This window comes from Gavialis gangeticus, unplaced genomic scaffold, assembly GCF_001723915.1.
Source record: "Gavialis gangeticus isolate Ggan-Ray unplaced genomic scaffold, GavGan_comp1, whole genome shotgun sequence".
Lineage (NCBI taxonomy): Eukaryota > Metazoa > Chordata > Crocodylia > Gavialidae > Gavialis > Gavialis gangeticus.
In genome coordinates this window covers 15,441,447-15,465,868 of record NW_017729001.1, presented here as the reverse complement: position 1 = coordinate 15,465,868, position 24,422 = coordinate 15,441,447, and the positions used below count along the sequence as shown (strand labels likewise).

At 41.7% G+C, this 24,422-nt stretch overlaps 1 protein-coding gene across 2 annotated transcripts in view; it reads right to left on the bottom strand.

The window, feature by feature from the left end:
• PI4KA (phosphatidylinositol 4-kinase alpha) overlaps positions 1–24,422 on the bottom strand; it is a 96,624-nt gene that overhangs the window by 814 nt on the left and 71,388 nt on the right. For both annotated transcript variants that reach the window (XM_019506930.1, XM_019506931.1), the window contains exons 28-54: positions 24,328–24,417; positions 23,629–23,748; positions 23,327–23,419; positions 22,683–22,839; positions 22,257–22,384; positions 20,979–21,137; positions 20,597–20,748; positions 19,486–19,593; positions 18,667–18,794; positions 18,461–18,580; positions 17,682–17,761; positions 17,338–17,531; positions 16,487–16,577; positions 15,596–15,763; positions 14,958–15,011; positions 12,981–13,101; positions 12,553–12,682; positions 9,527–9,597; positions 8,552–8,624; positions 8,370–8,440; positions 7,655–7,764; positions 7,046–7,150; positions 6,486–6,611; positions 6,052–6,172; positions 4,883–5,042; positions 3,521–3,610; positions 2,400–2,483 (exon numbers count right to left, since the gene is read on the bottom strand). In XM_019506930.1, coding sequence (XP_019362475.1) covers positions 2,400–2,483; positions 3,521–3,610; positions 4,883–5,042; positions 6,052–6,172; positions 6,486–6,611; positions 7,046–7,150; positions 7,655–7,764; positions 8,370–8,440; positions 8,552–8,624; positions 9,527–9,597; positions 12,553–12,682; positions 12,981–13,101; positions 14,958–15,011; positions 15,596–15,763; positions 16,487–16,577; positions 17,338–17,531; positions 17,682–17,761; positions 18,461–18,580; positions 18,667–18,794; positions 19,486–19,593; positions 20,597–20,748; positions 20,979–21,137; positions 22,257–22,384; positions 22,683–22,839; positions 23,327–23,419; positions 23,629–23,748; positions 24,328–24,417 — 3,104 coding nt within the window. The remainder of the gene's footprint in view (positions 1–2,399; positions 2,484–3,520; positions 3,611–4,882; positions 5,043–6,051; positions 6,173–6,485; positions 6,612–7,045; positions 7,151–7,654; positions 7,765–8,369; positions 8,441–8,551; positions 8,625–9,526; positions 9,598–12,552; positions 12,683–12,980; positions 13,102–14,957; positions 15,012–15,595; positions 15,764–16,486; positions 16,578–17,337; positions 17,532–17,681; positions 17,762–18,460; positions 18,581–18,666; positions 18,795–19,485; positions 19,594–20,596; positions 20,749–20,978; positions 21,138–22,256; positions 22,385–22,682; positions 22,840–23,326; positions 23,420–23,628; positions 23,749–24,327; positions 24,418–24,422) is intronic.

Below are 24,422 nucleotides of genomic sequence, written 5' to 3'. Positions count from 1 at the left end.
AGAGGATGTTAACTACTCATCACAGCCAGACATCCATTTGGAAGCCATTGTGAAAACAAGGCTACAGTAGCCTGTCTGCCCCTGGTGCCCATCAGCTGGCAGTAAGGAAAGGAATCATTGCATGATTTCACCATTGCATGAACAGGTCTTCAGATCCTTTGATTCAATAAGCAGTTCATATTATCTTCCTTCTGCTGTAAACTGTGATTTCAGTTCTGTTAAGTGGAAGCTATAAGACCACACTATAGTTGGAAATGCTAGTGAGTATAAGACTAACTTGATAGAAGCTGTCCTCAATTGTTTGGGGGACTAGAGCAACAAGACCAGTAGTGTCAACCAGGGAGACTGACTTTGCTAATGTTATAAGCATTACCTTTTACCAACTTGGATGAGCTACACATGGGTCCGAGCCATTTAGCATTCTTTGGCAAGAATAGGTAACTTCCCTGCCTCTTTGGAAAGCAAGAAGTATGACAAAGGCTGCACTTATCTGACAGTTGTGTGGTGCAGCACAACATCTCAGTGCTTAGACCCACAATGAGCTCCCTAACCAAATTAGATGGGATCTCTTCCACATAGCGGAAAGAAATACTCGAGTAACACTGATAGAACTGAACAGGGACAGGTTCATAAAAAAAGAAAAAAAAAAAATCTAAGTAACCTAAAAAGGTAAGTACAGGAAAGACTGGAAATACAAGAATGAGAAAAGTAGCAGGGAAATAATTCAGCAAATATGAGCACTGCTCTTATGGTTGTGACATGCCATCTGGGAAGTCAGGTAGTAGCTATGGATGGGTCATGGAATATGTCAGCTTTCATGACAGGAGCTAAATACACGTTCTGCATTTAAATTTCATTTGCTCTCTAAAGCATGGATAGGATGGATTGGAAAGGCAGGAACACAATCCATTGGGTAGTTATCCAACACGCTGATTTTCAAACTGCTTCTTATGTATACAGTACCCTGCTTCTTTCCAGCCAGTACGCTCAATAGCATACCCTTAGACAACCAGGCCCAGACAAATTGGCTTTGGAGAGCCCAGATGCCAACCTGTCATCTCAAGGTGCTCTTCTCTTTCCCTGAGCTGGTATGATGTTACAAATAGCATATACAGAGAGAGCAGCATGTGGCCCAGTAAGAATTGATGGGCTAATGCAATACAGAATCACAAAGAAAAGCTGGGTAGAAAGACAGGAACTGTTTCAGAGAAAAGATTTTTCTGAAATGTCTCTTTAAAGAATGTAGCTTTGCATCTAGCTGTACAGACAGCAGGGATTTTTCCCTGCACTTTACAGTGGATAAGAGACCAGCCAAGGCCATACACAACAAATCAGGGGCTAAAATGGATTTAATAAAAAAAAAAAAAAAAGAAAGAAAAATCACATCACTCCTGAGCTTTCCAATAGGCTGTATTTGTTGCCTCTTCAGCAAATATGCTCTCAGCTTTCTAAAGGCAACTTATGGACCAAGGTCACCACTTGCCCTCATTCTGAAAAGCAGGCAAATGCTGCCAGCCAATACCATTCTTCAGCATGGTCATTCCTATCATAAGTCAGAAAGGATTCCCGCTGCCTCCACAGCAGAAAACAATTGGCTAGGTGCAACAGTGAGGGGTCTGGCTACTCTTTGAACCACTGAGCATGATGGAAGGCAATATACCAGTTTCATAATACCCGCAGTCATTATGATCCATATTAGGGTTGCTCAACCTCTAGCCCATGGGACAAGTGTGGCCTGCAGAGCCATGGGATCTGGTCTCCTCAGAGATCAGGAAATTGGCAGCAAGGGAGCAGTGGCACTACCCTTTGGGACCAGATCAGAACTAGGCCATGCTTCCTTTCCTGTCTGTTGGAGCTGGGCCACGTCCCTCTCCCTGTGAGGCCAGGTCATGGCTGGGCCATGCTCTATTCTCCCACTACACGGCTGGGCTATGCTCCCTTCTTCCCTACAGGGCTGGTTCAGGGCCAGGCCATACCCCTCCTTTGCAGGGCTGGGCCACACCCTCATCACTCTCCACCCCCCGTACTGCCTTATGGGGCCCCACTGTGCCCATTCTGGGCACCAGATTGGGACTACCAACTGGATCCCACCTGCAGAAAGACTAGGCACGGCCCATCTGGCCCACCAAGGAAAATGTTTGGGCACCACTGATCTATACTATGGCACACAAAACCTCATGTTCTTTAAGCCAGGCCATAGGACTTTGTGCAAGACATTACAGCTTGTGCTTAGCACTGCTGTATCTCCTACAAGGGCTAAGCAGTAAGAACAGCTATAGAATACTATGCCACCAATGAGCGGTTCCAAACTGGATACCTTCTACTCCACTCAAGAAAAGACCAGCTGGTATCTCGGACTAGGGAAAAAGTAGGGAGAAGACAGGTGAAAGATGCCAGACCTGTTGCTGAGGAAGCAGTTCTGAATGATCTTAATGATGAAGTTGGCTGCCTCCCGCTCAGTCATATTGGGGCTGAATCTATGCCTATTAGAAAGGGAAAAATAAAACAAAACAGTCACACATTAGTGAAACCTCCTGTGGTCACTACAGCAGAGAAACCAATAGACTTTTGTAATACACTTGGGTTGGCTAGTTCTGAGCAGCTTCTCTCCTGTGGTAAGAATCCAGTGTATTGCAGACACTGGTAGATACTTTGCCCGGAATTTGGTCTCGCACAAGCTGCTAATGTAGCATTGCAGGTATTAAAGCAAAACTGACAGATAATAAAACCTGGCCCCTTTGTGCCCAGTAAAACCTCTCAATGGTATGTGGGAAGAATTGGGACTGTGAGGAACATTCCCCCTATTTGAACAGATTCTCTCCTCCAGGATTATGCATTTGTTATAATGCAAGAACCTGGAAAATGTACCATTTAGCTGCACAGTTGTTACCCCACCTAAATTTAACTCATTCTGTACACAATGGGTGCATCTATTCATGCTATTAAGGTAACATGATAAACTTTGACAGTTCACACCAGAGTAAAAAACTGCTCTCAGGCACAAACGCATGTGTGCCCAGGACCTCAGCAATTAAGAGGTAGGCAGAGCAGACCCAGGCTGGCAAGGGCCATAGGGGGTCAGTCCTAGTCTGTGGGTGGTGGTGTTGGGCAGTGGAGGTGCTGGCAGGAGCCAGGTCCTGGCCCTTGGCTGGTTGGGCTGACCAATTAATACACTTAGCATCTACACTTGTGTTTTAATACAGTAAAGTACTCTGCCATAGGATAGTACTGTCCCTGACAGTACTATCTTACAGTGGAGTTAATGAATTTACTGTGCCCTAATACCAGCGCATGTGTAGACTGTGACGCTTTACTGTGGGGCTAATTAGTCAACTCTGGAGTAAAATGTACATGTAGATACACGACTATGTTAAAACATAAACCAATTTTACTACTTTTTTAAAATACATCAGGATATATTTAGATAACACAGAACAACCACCTCTCCCTAATCCAGGCATCCATAAAACCAATTTTCCTATGATGAAAAGAAAATGAGAAGGATCAACACAGAACTTACTTTAACAGCTTGATTGTTTGCCCTCGGAAACAGGGCAGCCCTGTATCCAACATCAACGTTACCAGAGAAACTACAGCTTCCATATAGGGTCTAGTGGGAGACAATGACAAAAAGACCATTAGAGTTCTCAAACTTTTCCTGCTCTTTGAAGTAAAGAAAGCAAGCTGAGGAATTCATCTGGGAGCTGGATCACACCTTTTATTGTAATTAAATCTACACAGTGTAATTCTCTTATGTTTGCTGATGGAGTTGTGCTGCTGCTCGCAATCTGTCACTATAATTAAATTACTGCGACACAGGCAATTTTGCTCTTCTGTGTTCAGCAGCTACATAAACGTAATGTTGTAAGATGGATAACAGCCTCAGGGAGGATGGTACAAAACAGTACATTTTTTCCATTATGAAAAGAAAAGTAGTTTACCCACGTAATCAGCTGGATCAGAAACCATGCTTTTCCTAATCCAAACTCCACCGCAACCCTTTAACTAGGATACCACTTCCTACCACCAGTGCCCTAAAGCAATCATTCTGGATTCACACTAGGTTCAAAAAGGGGATTAGACAACTTAATGTAGGAGAGGTCCACCAGTGGGTATTAAACATGATAATAAACATAATTTAGACGTAAGGGGTGTAACCTCTAAATCAGGACTTCCTAGGCTGTTGAATGCTGCAAACTATATGGGAGAAGGGCACAGGATGGATCAGTCTTGATATGTCCTGTTTAAATACTCTTCCCTGTACCATCCATTCTGCAACTGAGACAGTCTGATCAATGATGGCATTTCTTATATTCTTGCTGGCCACTATGTGATTATTCCACCATTTGGTAGCTTTCTTCTCACTTAAAATTCTTCGAAACCCTCTCCCTCTCTCCCCAGCCCCCTAAATAAACAAATAAATAAATAAAAAGCAGCAGACAGAACTCAAGGGACTGCAGTCCATACACGGTATTAGCTTAAATCGAGCTAAGTCATCTCACCACAGGTTCTCGCACTGCTGTGAAAGAAATGGGCTTTAGGGCAGGACTGAGCCTAGGAGAGAGAAATCTTCACCCCTCAGTTCAGGCCATATCCATAAACAGCTGAACATAAATCAGCTTCCTCATATCAAGGGAACACTGTTCAGTTTTTTGTGGTCCAAGGCAGTCTCAGACTCTTGTGTCAGGTCTATCATCTGAGGGAAGCTGTCAGTGTGTGAGGAAGCAATTACTCCCTTCACAGAGGGGACAGACTTCAGATAAACATGTGATTTAAACTCACTAAGCAATAAAAGATATTCATTCTTGTTTATCCTCATAAACAGAGATGTGCATCCATCTCTGCTTATGAGCAAACAAGAGAAGACTTGCAGTGTTCTCACCTGACTGCCAGGTACCCCCTGACACACATCTCCATGAACCACTTGAATGGGGTGGCCTCCATTTTCCCTCCCATGATCATCACCATCTCATCTGTCAGTTTGATGTCTGGCTCCCAGCCCAGATTTCCACCAGGAGAGCTTTCAAACATGAAACCAAAATCTGTGCACAAACACATGCGTAAAACAAAGCATTTAACATATTGTGTTGGTTAACAGAGCTCTCACTATAGAAGCTATAAAGAGAGGCAAAGTTTATGTGATTTCAAGGGCAGCCCTATGGAGATCAGGTTAGAGCAGCCAAGACTGAGTGGTATGAAGTGTCCATTTTATTAGCTATGTCTGACCAGAGGATGTGTCTATTCCTCCCCTATGCCACCTCCATTACTAAGTCATGCTACTGTAAAAACAAATGACTTGCGCAGAATGCCCCTAAGGATCTGTCTGCCAGACCACAGTACTTATCCTTTCCCAGGCTGCTAAGCACTCCCTGGCATTTCTACCTATCAAGATACCAGTCACTAAGCTGTTCCTATTTGGCTCCCCTATTAGTGGGGGTAAGAGTAAAACTACAGCTGGAGGAGGCAGTAAGATAGGTATTAGTACGTGAAATCCTATTTTACATACACCTCAGAGGAGTGTGGTAGGAATATTTGCCAATGGCTCTGGAGTGCATTAGTATGGAAAAATGAGTGAAACATAACTGTAGGCCTTGTACTGCTTATTATAATCAAAGAAGCTGCTTGCTGAAACATTAGTGGAGTTTCTTAAATGCAAATCTAAATGAGAGGTTAAACAGGAAATTAAGGCCAACATCCTGCTCAAGGCAGGATCTTCCCTGTCCTTAACCAGCCCAGAGAAAACACATATACACACATTTGGGAAACTTACTAACCAAAAGAAATTTTTAAAAATCCACCCAACGTAAGAGTAAAAATCAAATGGTACTTATGATCCTGCTAATTAGAAGGACTTGTCTTAGGCTTGTAAAATTTTGCAAGGCTCGATTTACCCAGAATTTAAACACAAATCGCTCAATGTACTCCTTTAGCCCACTAGGAAATTCTGGAATTACAGAAAATGACTTCATAGGAGAAATTACTTCTTTAACAGTATGCTGCAAGAGACTGAGGAAGCAGTGACAAAAAAAAGACCAAAGAGACGCAACTGACCAATGTGAATGATATGCCCCTTTTTGTCCAGCATGATATTGCCATTGTGCCTGTCTTTAATCTGGAGCAGAAACAGCAGAAGGCTATAGGCAGCCATGCTGCGGATGAAGTTATAGCGAGCCTGTGTGAAGAAAAAAATTGGTACAAGTTCAGAAGAGAAGAGCTGGTTTGTCCTGCAACCCCAGGGAAAACGATGTTCTTCTGATCAAGAGTTTCTCTTTCTATTCATCGTTAGAGTCCAGAGCGCACACTGCCAGTTACTACTCTCTATTACCCCAAACCTACAACACCTACCCCTGACCATAGCTGTGATGCGGACTATCAACATTAGACACCATATGCAATATTAAGCAATAAAATATGAAATGGGAAGTCTTAGAAGCAGAATGCTTTTCTGGGCACATTTTTGCTATTCTTGGCCAAGAGGTATTTACCTTTTGGAATGCAAGCGTCGACTCATCTCCATACTGCCTTGTAAAGTAATCATACATCCCAAAGTCTGTCTGCCTGCCCAGTTGGTCACGGGATGTGCACTCAGGAATGCATTCAATAACACCACACTGGAAGGAAAGAGAAGAAAAGTCTGCAAAGCATGTTCCTGTGTACATTGCTCGTGGCCGATGGCAGCTCTACAGATTCCATGCGAAAAAAACGGGTAAGTCAATGGAACACTGAATTTACCACTTCCAGTGCATTTATTTTGAAATCTCAGGATATTCCTTTCTGTAGCCATATCACCAACTATCTGCAACACCTTCTAAGACACTTTCACAACATACCGTATGTCAGTGAGTAAAGAGAGTAGAACTGTCACAGGCAGCAAGAGCCCAGAGCCAGAAGGCTGGAAGAGATAACTCTTCCAACTGCTACTCTAAATATGTAGCTTAAGTACTTTGGGGATAAAAATTCTCTGGTGTAGGGGTATATGGGTCATAAGAGGTCTTTAATTGCACAGGTGTCTGTGCTATAGGCGAGTATCCAACAGTCCACTTACCCCTGGGGCTGTGGCCACCACTCGGTAAGGGAACACAAACAGGTCCAAGCCTACCAGCTGAAATATGTTCTTGAAAAGATCAATGATCTGTAAAGCCAACATGTCCTGTTTAACAACAACAGAGTACAAATATTAAAGGGGTCAGGCAACAAAGTCAAGTGGTTATGTAAAATATTCTGAAGAGCTGTGAGGCTAATTTGACATTGCATTCCCTAGATCTTTAGTGGAAAGACTGAACTGAAAACACTTTGGGCATGGGGTGGGGGCAGCAAGTACATTTTCAGAGCTGCACTCTGCCAAGACAGTTTAACTGAACACATCTCATGGATAGCTCCTGGTGGCCTAAGAGAGCAGGAATCATGGTGGCACTCCCCCCCTGACTTAAAGACAGGTCCAAAGGTATTCCTCACTTCATTATGGAAGCCACCGCAAATTCTTCTCTGTCAGGTAGCGGGGTTTTCTTCTTTACCATCTTTTAGTAAGAAGCTAAACCATGATTCCAGGGATTCCCCAGACAAGAGTACTTTGGTGTTAGTTTTACCTTCCTTCTAAAAGCTAAGTGCCATCAACTGAATTTTCTATTGTTGTGAAGACCTGGTAGTTTTGTACCTGTCTACAGTCATCACCAACTTTAAAGATGGCTGCTTGCCAACAGATTTTCTTACTGTCTACCCCTTCTTCTGTACTTTCGTCTATGGAGTCAGAGCGACAACGGAGACCTGCAGAAAGAACAAAAAACAGAACTTGACCACAGAGCTTAATTGACAGCTTGGTATATAAGCTACAGTATTAGAAAAAACTTAACATCTCACTGGTCTACAGGGGATTTTCTGCCCTGCAGGGTAAATTCCACTGAACCCCTCCTGCAGTAGCAGCACTGACATATTTAAATTATATTCCAAAATAGACTTCACTGGTAAGCACAAGCACTATACTTGGCTCCTGAGCTAACATTCTCATGAAATTTATGAGGAGAAGGATGGCAGCTAAAACCCAAGTTTTCATGTTTCTTGAACTAGGCAAAGACACTTGATTTACAAGCTGCACTAATAGTTGTTGACAGAATTGTTGGGACAGATTTGGCCTGATTTTATAAAGACCATTTCCAAAAAGAGCAGTTCTATTTCTTCAAATCCAAGCAGCAAGCTTTCCTTCCCTGTTCCCCATAATTTAAAAAAAATCCAGCTGTGTCAAATCATCATGCACTAAATTCTGGTCTGTAACTATTTTTACTGCAATGGCATAAGACACCAACGCAGGAAATTCTAATGGAGTTGCTGACTGTTAACTGTTAATGTATACAATTAAGTAGTATGGTACTGACCTTCTTTTTCAAGTTCACTGACTCCACACCGTTTCACCTTAAACTTGGCCAGGTATGGAGCTTTTGCAGCGCTGGGAAGTACGACAAGGAAATTGAATGGCATATATTCAACAGGCGTAACTTCCTAATAAAAGATCTAAATATTATGACTACGGCTGAGGAACAAAACAAGTCTGTATCACCTTTGCATAGGAGTTCCCGACTTGTAATCAATATCCAAAACAATAGCTTCAGGATTGCTGGGCAAATAACAGCCTACAAAAAGGAAGGAAGAATTCAAGAAAGAAAAGGCACTTGCCAGTTAGTGTGTCACAATAAAGCACTAGGGAAGTCTGATGATATATCAGTTCTCATAGGTTTAAAATCTACTCTGAAGTTGGAGATTGACAGAATACTGTGTGCAATGACAGAGTTAGTACACTTGGACACTCAATACCTCTTCCATCTGTCAGCAATTGCCAGAGAGCAATAGAATATAGTTTCTAAGTTGTAGAGCAGCATCTTTTCAGAAAGGTGTGGAGGCAACTTCTTTATAAAAATACCCATAACAGCTGGTAGCGCAGCCCAAAGGACTGATGATTATCCCTAGCAGCAGCCACATGGCAGTCAGCCTGGCTAGACATAGATCAATAAAGGGGTTAATAAAACCATACTGGAAGGAAGGTTGGAGTCAGAGGGGAAAAATGTGTTTAGGAGAGGCAGAGATTTCTGAAGAATGGTGGGAAGAGGGAGTAAAGGGATGCATCTTCACAGCTCACTTGTTACTAAATATTTCCGTCAAGGGTAAAACTTGGTTAACCTTCCCTTTCAATTGCTTTGCTCACTTCATTTCTCAGCCTGCCCCTCTCTCAGTTTGGATTTCATCTGATCAGACAAACAGCTTTCTGGGCAGGGATCTCATTCTCTCAGAGTGCAACATGCCATCCCTACCACATTGGCATCATGCAAATATTTATGCTACCAAGCTCAGGTTTAGCTTGACAAGGAACAACACAGGACACAGCAGAAGAACAAGCACTTATCAGCCTCAGGCAGCAACAATAAGAGGGCCAGAAAAAGAGAATGATTGTTAGAGGCTCCCATAAATCATTCATACAAAGTTCAGTGTTCACATTAAATGTAAAAAGAACGTACAATATGATTAGACTACTGCTTACCAGGCTGCACTTTCACCTCAGACAGGGCACTCAAACAAGCCTTCTTTCTTTCATCTCCTTTAGGGAATGGCCTGGGCAAAAAGACAACATTTTACTTTACTTACTTTAATGAAGTCTATTCCACACTTAAACAAACATCGCTTTAAAAAAAAAAATGTTTCTTCCTTGAAGAACAGTAGTCTCTTACTCCGCCATCCCTGCAGGCTTTGACCACTTTCATTCAGTATAAAGCACAAACTTCTTCCTTATATAACACTGGTTAAAGATTTTGCCTTTTTGGAAAAAACACTCATTCCAGATTTCCCTGGGGTATATTGGCTATGAAAGGTAATCATGTACCATACAGTATCTGACAACAAACCATGCTCTATTTCCCTTCTCTTGCCTATTAAAAGGCCACCCAGAGTACAATTTTGGCTTTCAGGAGCATGTGGGTAGCTGCAGTTAGCAACCTGGGGTATTTCCTAACAACCTAATAGCAAATGCCTTGTACACTTTCAAATATGAAATATAAAATGGATCTTTAAATGGCAAAGGTGTCAGTTTGTAATGCACAATTCCAGGAGGAATAGACCCCTATAAACCAAGTCACTTCCAGAATTGACCAGGAAATCCTTAGATTCACGTCTCTGAGAAAAGCCTGTGGCTGTTCCAACTCCTTGTTTAAAGCTGTGCTTGAGTATGTGCAATGATAAATCATCTGAGTTGACCAGAGAAGAACAAAATGCGAATCATATTAAACTACCCATACAGCTGAGGCAGTCTGCCTCCATGCCAAGGATAGGCAGCCATCTAAACCAGGATTGTTAAATTCTCAAGCTAGGCTCCCAGGCATGAGAAGGCACTGCGTAAATTAAGTCACAGCTGGACTCAGCAATTAATTTAGGAGCTCTGTAGAGCCCTGTTCAGCCACAAGGAGTAAGACTGAGATGTGAGGCAATGGGAGAGACTCTAAACTGTTTGAGTAATAGATTATTCTCTCTCAGCCCAGATTAAAAATAAATAGATAGAAGTTCTGAGGTGTCTTCCCTTGCCCCTGAAACTACCCAAGGGCAGGTCCCCATGCAGTTTTCATATCAATTTGTTTTTAGCTTAGGGGGCAATTTCATGTTGATTCAGGTGAAGCCCTACTACTACTCCCTAGCATGGATGCAGTTATACTAGTGTGGACTTGGTTACAGGGGTAGAGATTTTTCCTGTAAATATATGAGAACAGGCAATTTCAGACTAACAGTTACTGCAGTTATTTAACTAATTGCTGAAACCAGAGGGATCTGAAGTGGTACAAAAGATTTCCGAAGCAAAGGAAAGGCAGAAGAACTGCTTGTGTGGTTACACACCTAATTTGTTCATGTAGTTCCTGAATCTGTAAGTGTCATCTGGACAATAGGGAACCTGATTAATGATTAGCATGTACAATTACCCAATTTACACTTGCAGTCATGGTAATTGTGGAAATCAGTCATGCAGTTACAACATTCACCTAGCACAGAAGCCAAGCACCTGAAATATATTACTTGGGCAATGGCGCTGGGTGTTACAGTGGGTTAATGCACCTCCTTTTTATGTCTGGAGACCAGTGTAAATACTTCAGACAATCTAATCATGCTACTTCACATATTCATTTACAAAACAAACTGATTGCCACACCTCTGACATTTACCCAAGAGGTACCTAGAAGAAAATAAAGATAGAAATGCCTTCAGAGTTCCCACAAGCAAAAATAAGTACTATTAGGTTGCTTAATTCTGACTTTAGGTGCTAAGGGTTAATTTTTCCCTTTAGTCTCCCCAGTGAAGTCCAAATCTAAAAATGACCCCTGATGTTGGACAATGCCTGGGGCATCTCCACTGCTTGGTTGAATCGTCTCGTTTTTACAATTTGGAAAGGCTGTTTAAACAAGAAAAAGCAGAGCCAATCTGCATCACTAGGAAAATGGTTTTTCTGATATTCAACTATTTTATATCCCAGAAGCTGTTTTCAAATTAGGTAACAAGCATGCTCTTGAGCTAAGAGCCTATGGGCTAAGTTGCTGCCATCCTCTGGCAAGCTTTAAAGTTACCTACTTCACAGCAGCCCTAAGTTAGCGACAGGTTACCAGAACGTCTGCATGAACAGAAGTTTTGCCTTTATTCAGGGCTAAGAAAATCCAGTGTGGGAGAAAACAACCTGTCTCCATTAAAGCTGCTCTGATGGACCAAACAATGATACGATCCAAAACACAATCAATCACACCAGCACTCTACAAATAAGAGAAGAGCTTTGTGCGTGTAGGAGACAACTTATTTATATTGCACAGAAATAAAGAAAAAAAGTGCCACTTTCATGGAGTTCTAGTAAAAACATGATGCATATCATTTACCGGATCACATTTATGCTTTTTTTAAAAACCAAAACAAAATGCATTTAGCTAGTTATAATTTGCAGAAAATAATGGAAATGCTGTCAGTTAAATACAGCAGTATTTTTCCTGCCTGAAGCAAGCTGTGCAAACTTTCCATGAGAAAGCCTTTCACCCATCCAAATGCCCATTTTAATGAGGCAGGTAACACTAACTAGACCGCTGGGATTTGTTCAGCTGGCACAAGAGCACTGGTTGTTCTACCATTCTCATTCCCATCTAAATGCACTTTACTACGGAGGATCATTGTGCCAACACCAAGCACCACAGGTTACAGTGAAGAAAAAAAAAAAAAAAATCAGATTAGCTTAAAACCCAAAGTTCCAGCTATCCTTGTTTCTTTGCAGTCCAAACTACAATGTATCCTTCAGAGAAAAGCACTATTACAACCGTCTTCAGGCAGTTATGATTTATTAAGGTCAGGTCAGATACTAACCAGATAAAAATACTAACTAAAAAACCTCTTGTGCACCTTACTAGATATAAGCTGGAGAGAACACTTTTAAAACTATTCTTCTATGGGAACATGGTCTCAGATCCAACCAGCAAGGCAGTGTCCCATTCAACACAGGAGTGAGCTATGGAATAAGCTATAGGTTGGCAGTCCTTGGAACCTGGCACTTACTTGATGATGGCTGAAACATTGGTGATTTTATTGAAGAAATCAAATTCCCGTTGGTAGAACTCCTTTGCTGGGCCAGATAATGAGCCAGTTATCTCTTCAACTAGCTGCTCCAGCAGTTCCCCAATGTCAGCTGTGTGATACCAAAGGAGGCAAGCATGAGAAGCAGTTTAGATATGTACCTGAAAAATCCTCAACTGCAAGGTGGGGAAGGAAGGGCAAAGAAGAGATTTTTTATCTGTGCAACTCAAATAGAGACCCTGCATTTGCTCTGAGGAATTCCACAAGGAAACATCTGCAAGCCGCATTTTATCTATATAGAAAAGATAAATTTTAACTCTGGTGGGGGGAGGGGAGCATGTGTGCGTGGATGTCTTAAGGGAAGGGAGAGAGATGCGAGGAGGGGTTGAGCCCAAAGGCAAAGTACTCACGATCTTTCTGGTGTGCCTCTTCATCCATGTAGATATTGGTTTTCATGTTCCAGATGAACTGGTGAGCTAAAAGCTGCGATTTGGAGGCTGCCCATAGGATGTATTCCCTCACATAGCCCATCTGCAACCGTCCAAATGCAGTCACTTAGAGGACTAGCGCCACAAGGCAGAGTCAGTTCAGCCAGCACCAGCAGCTAATTTTCAGAGCCAAATATATATAAATAAGACTGGAAAGAGAAGAAAACGGCAATTCTGCCATTGCTTTCTTAGCAGCCTGGAGAGTGGCACAGTAATCGAGTAGACCAAAAACTGGAGTAGGTGTCAAGAAGCCCGAGTTTTATTCTTGGCACTGGCACTGACCACCCTGAGATTCTGGAGGAGTTGCTTCTCATCACTGCGCCTGTCTCTTGTTCCATCCTTTTATCTATTCAGATTCTGAACTCTTTGAACAAGGGTTACACATCTCCTATGGGTGCCTACAGATGTGCAGTGAGGTTGCTCTGATGCACTGTAATTACAGTGCACTGGAGCAGGCTCTATTAATCAAGTCTGCCAGGGCATAGTAATTACTGCACTCCAGCAGACTCCAGCGTCATGTGCATCAGCATCCCAACGCTGAAAAATGGCAGCTGGGACACTAACTAAAACTCATCGAACAAGCTTTAGTTAAAGCACCCCTGCTACCATTTTTCAGCATGGGGAAGCTGATGCACATGAAGCTCCAGGCACTTTACTTAAAGCATCTCTTGGAGCTGCTCTAATTAAAAGCGCCACTCCCACCCCCGTTTCCCACTCCTGGAGCATGCTTATAAATGCCCTATGTGTCTGTGCCCAGTAAGATGTAGACCTTATCTTGTTCAGGGTCCAGACCTGCTACTGTAATAAAGATCACTCTAACACAGTGTGCAGAACTTTGTTGGTATGAAGTTCATATGCTATCCAAGTTTTTACAGAAATCCCAAAAAGCAGAAACATCTGAGCAAGAATGACCAAGTGTTTAGTGCAACAGAACCCCTGCTACAGCAACACTTCCCTCCAGGTTTTGTGGCTTTTGTGTGTCATGACTTTATGATACAGGAAGGAGGTGAGGGAAAGATTTCCACTGATCTCATAAAATACACAGAATAATCAGTAACAGTGGGCCCTTTAGACCTACCTGTGCTAAGGTCCTGAAGAACAATGGACAAAGGAACATGCTTCCTAGGGAAGGATGAGCTTAACTTTACTGGAGGCTTTTAAGAATAGCCTGGAGAAGCTAAGGTCTGGACTGTTTTACCAATAATGAGCCCTGCAACTGTGCAGGGGGATTGGACTAGATAACCTGCAAGGTCCCTTCCAACCCTACAATTCCATGAACAACTATTCATTTATGTATGCTATTGAAAGAAGCAGCTTGAACACTGCAGATTGCAGGGATCAGAATGTGACTAGTCTGGGGCTGGTACAGATATTTGCACACCAGAGAAGAAGCAAATCCTAAGTCGACCATGGACCCAACAAAAGTTTGTCAACTGGCTTCATCAAGATTAGGGTACGTGCTGGTACTTGTACAATACATAGAGCAGCAAGGCACATCTAAAAAGTTGATTTATCAGTTGGCAGTGGACTGGCGGATGGTCCAATTTTTACACCTTCAGCTCTGCATTTGTAACTGTGGTTATTCCTAAATTACAGGTGAAAACTTCCAAAAGCTTGATCATGCAAAGTCCTTGACCCCTTTATTAGGCTAATAATACCAACAACTCACCCCTAAGAAATGTGAGGCAGCTATTCTCAAAGTTGCCCACAAGTACAACAGAGCTAGCAAGGTGGGGAAGAAGTCTGTAGAGGCCACCACTTGTCTTTTATATACCAGTCACAAGAAAACAGCAAGCAGTACATTCTCATCTGTAGCTACCGTGTTTCTTTTAATTCAGAGCTTAAAAAGTATTTTGGGAAAGTTTTTGAACCATCTGCCTGGAATAACATCCTCCTCACCTTATCGTATCTAAGTGCTTGAACAATCTGTGGAATGTAGAATAAAATGGCATCCTGAAAAAAAAAAAAAAAAGAGGAAAGCAAGCAGTCAGTTTTTCTACTAGCTGAAGGAAGTGAGGAGAGGAGGAGAATTACAAAGGGAAAAAAAAAATTAAAGGCACTGGCATCAGGAATTTTATTCTGTACAAGTGAAAATGCACTCATATTACTCATGCCATCTCTTCCATTAATACTTTCCCACTGCCCTCTTGACTCCTCCAGAAGTACAATTAACAGGCACTTGTATTTTATAAATATCCTGACATCTGTTGCATCAGAAACAAACATCTTTCTAGTGAAGTAGGGTGGAAACACACACACACACACACACACACACACTTTAAATGAACCACAGCAAGACAGAGTACTGGCAGCAAAAAAAACCATTGCAAAAATAATTGAGCCAAGGCTATATGGGGCAACCAAATTTCCTCTCTAAATGCAGCTTGATCTGTTGCATCTCCTCTCTGTATAACATGCCCCTTTAAACAGTTATTTTCTTCATGTTAATGGAATTAAGTTTTGTGGGCACAGAGGCCAAAGACCTTAACTTGGCAGGAATATGGTATTTGAAATTCTCTTAAAAAGGTATCCCTTACCGGAGGGAATGATCGTAGGACTTTAACACCATACTGAGCAGTCAAAGGATGAGGTGGATACATGCTTGAAAAATATGAAAGGCCAGTTGGTGGATCTGTTGGTGCCCAGCACAGAACATGGCTCAACTCAGGGGCATCTGCATCAATTGTGTGCCACGTGACCAGGTACTGTAAGAAAAAGGAGCATGATGAATTAAAAAACCCAAAATCATCCCTGAGATATGACACACCAGAGATCTATTTGCCCCATAAATGAATAATTGTAAAACTACATTCTCTTTCATAGCAGGCTGGGGTGAAGAAATGCATGAATACTTAGGCATGTGCAAACTATAATGCACTCAATATTTAGGTGTTTTATTAAAGAACATTTAATTTTCAGGGGCAAACATGATATCCTTTAGCTACTAGAATGGTCTCATTTATGTTGATCTGGAGTTCAGATCAATAAAAGCGCCAGTTCAGCCACCACTTTTTTTGTGTTTCCATGGAAGCTGGTGGACACTGTGAGGAGGACGAAGCCTCTTCAAAGTGTCAGACCTACTTTTTCCTACACGGTTTTCTCTCTTTTGATCAAGGGCTGGCCATGAAGCCTCAATCATTGCCTGCCCTAAGCTGTCTCAGGGACTTACTGCTCTCTGGAGTTCTGTACATGCTGGGAATGCTCTTTGGAACATGCTGTGCATAACAAAGTAACCACACAACCTTGCTTTTGTAATCCTCAACTGACCACTTTATTTCCCCACCTAATATTGTAGCTCTTACTTGCTGACTTGTATTTAGTATTAGACCATAAGCTTTTCCAGGTAAAGACTGAAACCATCTATATGTTTGTACAGAACCTAACTGACTCTGGGCACTGTTGTAATATAATGAATCATAATTAGTTGCCTTTATTGCTTCAGGAACATCACTAACAGCTCCTGGGTCCAACCGAACCAGGCGAGTCACTTCTGTGCCAATTGCTTCAGTGTTCTTAAATCTAAGTGGAAGCAGAAATGTGCATGAGTTAGTAATTCACAGTGAGAGGTGAACTGCTCATTTTTACATGAATAGTTTCAAAGGCAGAAACATACCTACTTCACATAAATATGCCACATGTGAAATTAACTGACTTTTAGGGACTAAATGTGCTGGCAAAACTTGCAAGCGAGTTCAGAAAAAAACCTCTAGTTATTCTCTGCTAGTGGTAGAGCCTACTGGCTCCACCAGTCAGCAACTTCTTGGCTGAAATGAGACTTGTTGAAATCTGCCTCCATAAGTCTACTTGGCAGAAAGGGTCACTGTTGCAAAACAGTTAAATTATTTCCCTTCTCTTTGGGGCCAAGCATTCCAGTTCTGTTGTTCTACTTTTTTTTCCTTTTTCTTTTTTTTTAAGACACAATCTAATTTATGATTAGAAACTCCTTCCTCCCCACCTCACCTGGGCAACCTGGCTGGCAAAGAGAATTCAGAATTGGTTTACCTGTAATACTTTCAGACACTTGAGCTAAGTTTTGGGGTAAAAACCACAATTCTGGCCCAATAACGTCTCCTAACAAAACTTAAACCGTGGAGTCAGAAGCAGAATTTCGATAGCATACTTCTTTTCGTTTAATGGTCTCAATCAGTTGCAAATGCACGCAAGAGAGATAGGAAAGCGGTAAATATCCATGCCTGCTTGCAGTATTTATTGTGTGTGTCATTACTTTAGACTCGGAGAGAGGAAGGAATTATATCAGTCGTTTGTTCTGAGCTCTCACCTGGTAGGCAGCTGCACAGCAAGATGAGGAGAAATGCTCCAGGCCAAATTCACATTATCCTTCCACTGTTTTTCACTCAGACTGACGTATTTTGACCTCCAGTTTGCCACGCTACTTTCTCCAGTTTGATCCAAGTCCAGCTCAGGAGATGACAGCGGGTTGTACCATGTAATCAAGCGCTCTATCTCAGTAGCCTAAGGACGATGAAGGACAAAACAGTTTTCTGATGTAGGTAAAATTCTTCCAGATTTTTCTCAAATGCTAGATGAGTCTGTGGCACAATAAGTAACAGTTACAGAAACCCCAGTAACACCACTACTTTTCTGATACTAAAGAAAACTTACCAGCAATGACAACAGAAGTGTCCTTCGTTTCATGTAGTACTTGTGGAGCTGTGTGCCTCTATTAGTTTTCTTAGACATCCCTTGAGAAAAGGAAGAAAATATTTTCCGTTGCTTTTCAGCAAATACATTCTGGCCAAGGACAGAAGCCACATGGAGCTCTCCTAAGTTGAGACTGAGCTTACTAGCAAGGTGACAAGAGACAGCTAGCATTAGAGCTGCCTGTGATGCATGTGTTCTGTGATTACTTTGAGCATTTCAGGCTAGAGTTATCTATCTGGCACTATTCACCAGCTTCTCATTCATTTCAAATACATAACTGCCCAGATAAAAACCTGCAGCTTACAGCTGTACAAATTTACATTCACCGAGTGAATGAGTTTGTGTCCACTTACAACGCAGGAACTCTCAGTTGCTTATGAACATTAACCAACTCCTTCTCAGGAATTTAAGCTACTATAGCTGCTAGTGTTTTACTTTCTGCATTATACAATTGCATCACCTACAGGATCAAACCACCAGTTTCATAGATTGTAAGGCTGGAAGGGACCTTGGAAGATCATCAGATCTAGCCCCCTGCACCAGGCAGTTCCAAAATCTTTGTCTCCATTCCCTGTGTGGCAGTTATTTTTTTTTTAAACTTGCATACTAACAGTCCAGTGTAATATCAGAAGAACATTATTCCAATGTTCAAGGTAAATAGTGACCTTATATCACATTAGAAACTAAAAGGTTCTGGATGGTCACATACAAATTACCAATAACAATTAAGTAAGAGACACCTGATTTTTTGGAGATAGTTGACATGCCACTGGACAGTGGGTAAGTATTTATCCACCCCTGTGTGGCCTGCTGCCGAGATCCAACAGTGATATCCAGGTTACTTCTTGTGTCCTGATTATCTAAAAATAAAAGCAAGAGGTTTAATTCAAGAAACAAGGAAGCAAAGAAACAAAGGGATTTTTGAGATAGTATGCAAGGAACTCACCAGGAGGAACAAGCTGGCTGGCTGTTAAGTATTTCTTGTCTGAGAACATGGCAGTCCAAAACTTGATCAGTATGCTGATGTCCTCCCGAAGCCTTTTTTCCCCTTGGGTGGGGAACTTTGAGGGATAGCTTATAGGAATTGCATGAATGATTAGAAAGCAAGGATACTCCAGAAAAGTCCCATACCCATGTTTTCTCTTTTGATTAGGGGAAATGAGACTGAGCACATCATTGTTCCCCCCCCACACCTTATCTTTAATCTATCTCACTGGGGAGTGTAGCCTTCCTGACAGTAACTGTAGCCTGCCAAAGTCCAGAAACAATTTCGAATTAAAAGTTCTCTGATGGACTTCTTCACTTCCCAAGATTGTCAGATGCTGCTGCCAATTAATGTTGGCTATAGATGTAATATAAAAGACAGACTTGTTTTTCAATCAGTTTTCCAAGCTGAACATAATTGAGCAGGAATAGCATATCTAAAATCCCTCCACCCTGAAAAAAAAAAAATCTTAACCCCGTTTACAAATAGGATTTGTAGTCTCCAAAGCCAAATAGTTTAAGGAGATTTTTATTTTCCTTAACCACACATTATTTATCTGCTCTAACCATGAGTTCTTTTGACCTCTGAATCACACACAATGGACCAGACAGAAGCACAGGTGACCTGGAAAATGGCTTTTTATATAAGAAGAACATAATTAAAATCAAGCATTAGAAGAACAGTTCTTGCTGCAAAGTATTCTAGAAGGGTTTGGGGTTTTTTTTAAATTTAAAAAGTCTCTCACTTTTGGGTTGGATGTGAAAAAAAAAGAAGTAGTACCTGAAATAATCAAAGGCTGTTGAATAAATCTTCTCTCTTAAGACATTGCGAATGGTTGCATTTGGAACAACATCAGCATGCAACAGAGACAACCCCAAGGTCAGCAGCCTGAAGTTCCACACATACAAGAGGAGGGAAGAAAATATTTGCATTTAAACTGCTGATGAACACCAAACCAGACCAGCAGGCCTGGCACTACTCTAGGCAAGCATGAACAGATATCCTGTAAGCCAAAAATGGACTACTCTTAGGAAACAAAAGACATATACCACCTAACATATGCAGAAATACATGTCAATACAACTTCATTGTCTTCAGAGTTGAAGTCCCCGACTCCATTTCTATCAATTACCATGTAAAGCCCAGTTCAGCTTGGTTCAGGAAGCAGTTGGACATAGTGCCAACCTGATCTACCAGGAGGAGAAGACTCTGCTCATAAAAAAAGGCTGAAAACAAAACCATGAAATCTCTTGTATTTGCACAGCATGGCACTTCGTGGATAAGGCACGTGACATATTAGCAAAGGCTGGCAATATGTTTTGCTGGAATGCATGCAACTCTATAGTCTTAAATAGGTATTTCTGTGCTGTCTGGCTTTTTTCCTAGTGTAAATCAGACTGTGATGGCAGATATCCATATCTGAATGGCATTTATGAAGGAGGAATTTATCTAAAGTAACTCAAGGGGAGCAGGTCTGGGCAAACTGTATTTCTTCCACCATCAGCCAGCCTGTTCATGAAATTATGGCTGCAAACTAACTGGACATGGGAAGTTGCTGAAGACATAATGCACAAGTCCTGAGCTAAAACTGTCCCCAAGAGATGTATGAATTTAGTCACTGCAGAGTTAAGTAGCCCATAAGGGAAACTGGAGCCCCTTGTGCTTGGGCTAAATTTGCTCAAGTGCCAAAAAGAATGACAAGGTCTACTGAAAAAATCAAAGTGCCAGTCACTGATGGCTCTGAGGTGTTTTACCCCAAGACCACAAAGAGCAACTGGATTTTTAGTGCTGAGCTCTTCTTTTCATATACCTGCTCCACCCATTTTCCTTTGTGGGGGAGGTGGTGGGGAGCAAGAGAAGAGGAAGGTGTGGCGGGGAGAAAAACACTCACTTGAAACGGGGCCCAATAGCTGCTACATGGCGGTTCAGACTGCCCTTGGCTCCTCCAATGTTGAGAGACAGGGACCGCTGCAGCAGGCTAGAGAAGATCTCCACCTGGTCTGAACTGCAGTATTTGGCTATTTCAAATCTCTGCGCCAGAAACTGAGGAAACAAAAAACAAAGGAAAGTATGGCTCAGTGACACCAAAGCTTCCTGTGCTTCTGCCACCTTTACGCAGCTACATAAATATGAGAATGCTGCCCTACTCTACAAGGACACTACCATGAGGAAGAGTGCTTCTGCTCCACAAATAAAAGCTCAGAGGCACAGAACAGCTCAGTCATAGTGCTGCTAAGAGCCCAACACTGTTACGTGTAGAATGGAGTACTTACATCAATCCAGGTATAATGTGGAGTGATCTCTGGAGGGCAAGGCTTTGGCTGACTTTCTTCTGAAGCAGCTAGTGGATCTGCTTCTTTCTGCTCACCAGAGAACAGACCAACTTTCTGCTCCACTGTCATTTGCCAGGCTCCTGTCATTTCCCGCATGAACTGTGGAAACAAAGTTTACTGCATTTGTTGTTCCCAAAGCACCTGTCTGTTAGCAAGGCACAGTGTCCTTCTCCAATAGTACGGGAAACAGCAAATCTGAACAGGCTGAACCATACAAAGCTCTGAAACTCACTGTAAAGATAGCGAAGCTAACTGTAAACATGAGGAATGCCTGTACCACTAGAGATCTCTGTGCTCTACCTGAAAGGAAGTCTTTGTTCATAGGAAAGGGACAAGGAGGAATACAAAGCCTCTAGAACTCCAGTGTAACTATGATAAGCAGCACTGGAAAGACTAAGTTTATAAAAAAGACTAACTACAATCAGCTTAAAAGCACTGCAACTAGCTTGCAGATCAGATTTAAGTGAAACTGCAAGGCTTATCCTTAACTTGCAAAATGTCTGGTGCTTGACTCTTGTAGCTGTGTCAGCACTGCAGTGGGTGCCACTATACTTTAGTGGCTAACAAATCAGTGCAGCAAAATGTAGCCATATGCACAAAGTACCACTGTTGTAGGACCAGAACAGCTTCTGAATCTGTCTTGTCAGAGTGGGTCTTAAAGCCAGAGTGCAACTGGCCTGGACAGCAAAGATCCTTTCCCATCTTTCAAAGGGATGTGGGGGGGAAGCAAAAGAAAAGAAAATGTAGGCCTGGCCTATATATAGAAGTCACACCATTTTAGCTAAATATTTTATTTTAAAACAAATTATTTGAGAGCTGGCACAAATAAGTGTATAGCTACTTGTTTCAGGTTAGCCTAAGCCAATTAAAAACAATGTATTTAAAACTGGCACAGGGTCTGAATATATACAACAAGCCCTGAGCCTGTCAAGAATCAATACTGGATAGGGGAAGACTGTCATGCTACATGGCTTAAACATCCACATACTCTAAGTGAAAGTTTCTCAGTTGAGCTGGCAGGAAATGTAATAGGCAAAGTTGATGTAAAATCCTGAACTGAGTGAATTTTCCCATATGCTAACATCAGGAAGCCACAGCTTAAGAAGGCAACAATTTTATTTTCATGCCCAGTTTGCACTCAATTACTCCAGATGAGATTTCACTCCACTTTCTTCCCCCTCCCAAGACAGCCTGAAATCACTGGATGAGTCTTCCTACCGGTACTTCTATTCCATTTTTAGCAGCAAGCAACCACTCCCAGCAAGCAATGGCTGTTTCCATGCCTTGTTCTGTGAACATTCGCAGGGGGCCCCAGCACAGGTGATGGAGGAGCTGAGGGTCACACTCTGAAAAAACAAACAGTCATACAGATTTCTCAGACAGAACAAACAGAAAAGAGTTTTCAAATCAGCAGGAAATTGGCACAGTTTGTGCCAATCAGCAAACAAATAAATAACTTCTGTGATTTCAAGAGTTCCTCCCCACTGTCCTTGCCCCAATTTTAAACATACTGGAAGAAAAAGCACTGTTTTGCTTCAGGTTGATACTTACCTGAGTTTGTATGCATCTATTCATTGTAATTTAATATTAATGGCATCAGCATTATTAACAAGTGCAAAACTGAGTTCTACTTGTTTTCATTACCTTTGCTACTTATTAGCAATGCAGTCAACTTAAACATGGCCTGGGTGTAGGAATCGGTCAGGCTTCCTTCTAATGCATCATTGAGCTGTTTAATCATCAGTTTGTTTAGGTCAGAGGTTTGACCTGTAGCACTGGAGAACTGAATCATTCCAGCCACCTGTGAAACATTTTTTTGATCAATTATGAAAAGTAACTTTCTTAAATGACAACCTTATTTTACTGTGGCTTCAGTCAGAGTCTAGGAAGGAATAATTTCTAGGAAGCATAGTATTTCCAACTCAGTGAGGAAACCCACTGGGGGCCTTATGACTTCTTGACCATTACATTTTGCTGAAAAGTTATCTAGCAAATACAGGGAGAGGGCCAAGGCCTTTTCTGCATGGGTAATGATTTCTTTGACCCCTGAGGACCAGCACTAAAAAGGCCTTCTTAATAAAGTATGGATGTGATGTCCTTAAGCAAGAAAGAAGGATAACATGCCTTAACATCCCTGCTTAGTCTACCAGATGACATCCGTCTTAAAGGATTTCCAACCAGGTCATGACATGCAGCCAAATCCTCATCCTCCATTTAAACCAAACACCATCAACAAAGCTGTATCACCACTTGGTGATTGCCATGAATTCAGGAAAAAGCCCAGTTACCTCTCCTGCATAGCGATTGCGCAAGTTAAGAGAAGCCATGAAGTTGGAGTAATCTTTCTTTACACAAGTCGGTCTTTCAGTTAGTTGGGTTGCCTATAAAGAGGTATCATTGTTATTATTCTTCATGCCCGCAAAATGTGTTACCCATTTACAATGTCCAGTTCTTTACACTGATTAGCCAGTGCCAAACATCAAGAAAACTAGCTAAGTAGATCGCAAGGACCAGAAAAACAGCAAATGGCACATGGATTGATCTCTATACAACTGCTTCAGGCAAGTGTTAGTATAAAAGTGATACTCACTCCCAATGTGGTGTTTTGTCTGTTGTAGCCTGCAAAGTGGAGAATGCTTTCCGTAGCCATAGCCAAGCCTGTGTGTTGGGATAAGCCTGATACCCAGTTCTGATGCTTGTTCAGGTATTCCTAAGAGAAAAGGACAAATTCATTTGAGGGTGACTAATTTTAAAAAGCATTATTCCTCTGTATTAGGAAAGTAAGGTTTACACTTATAAGACATAAGGCTATTTTGAATATTTAATCTTAGAAGCCTAGAATATTTTTCTTCCTCCTTTGCTAAAGGGCATAAACACGAATATGTTGAGGATCCACTTTGAAACCAAGGTTGTGGTTTTGAGAATCAAACAAATATTCTACAAGGAGAGACCTTTTAAAATTACATGGAAGATGACAACATTAATTAATTTGCTCTAGGAAAAAAGAAGCATGGAAGACTAGGGTCACTGGCACACCAACAAGGCTGAAAATTACTTAACTGTTATTTATGAATATCTTTGAAAGATTATGGTTTGGACCCCATTTCAACATATTTTAGGAATGTTTCTTCTATATGGCGGGGGGGGAAATGTAAAGAATTAGAACATACCAGAAGTTATACAATGATGCATGAATAGTGTATCAGAGAAAAAGCTTGGCACACTCATTATTTGGACACTGAATGTGTCTGAGAATCAGATTATTTCCTCATCCATTCAAGTTAGTTACCTGCAGGTGGGATTTTGTGACAGAGGGAGCCCATTTCATTGCTTCTTGCAGAATCATCCCACATCGTGCAGCAAAGTCCTTTACTATACTCTTAA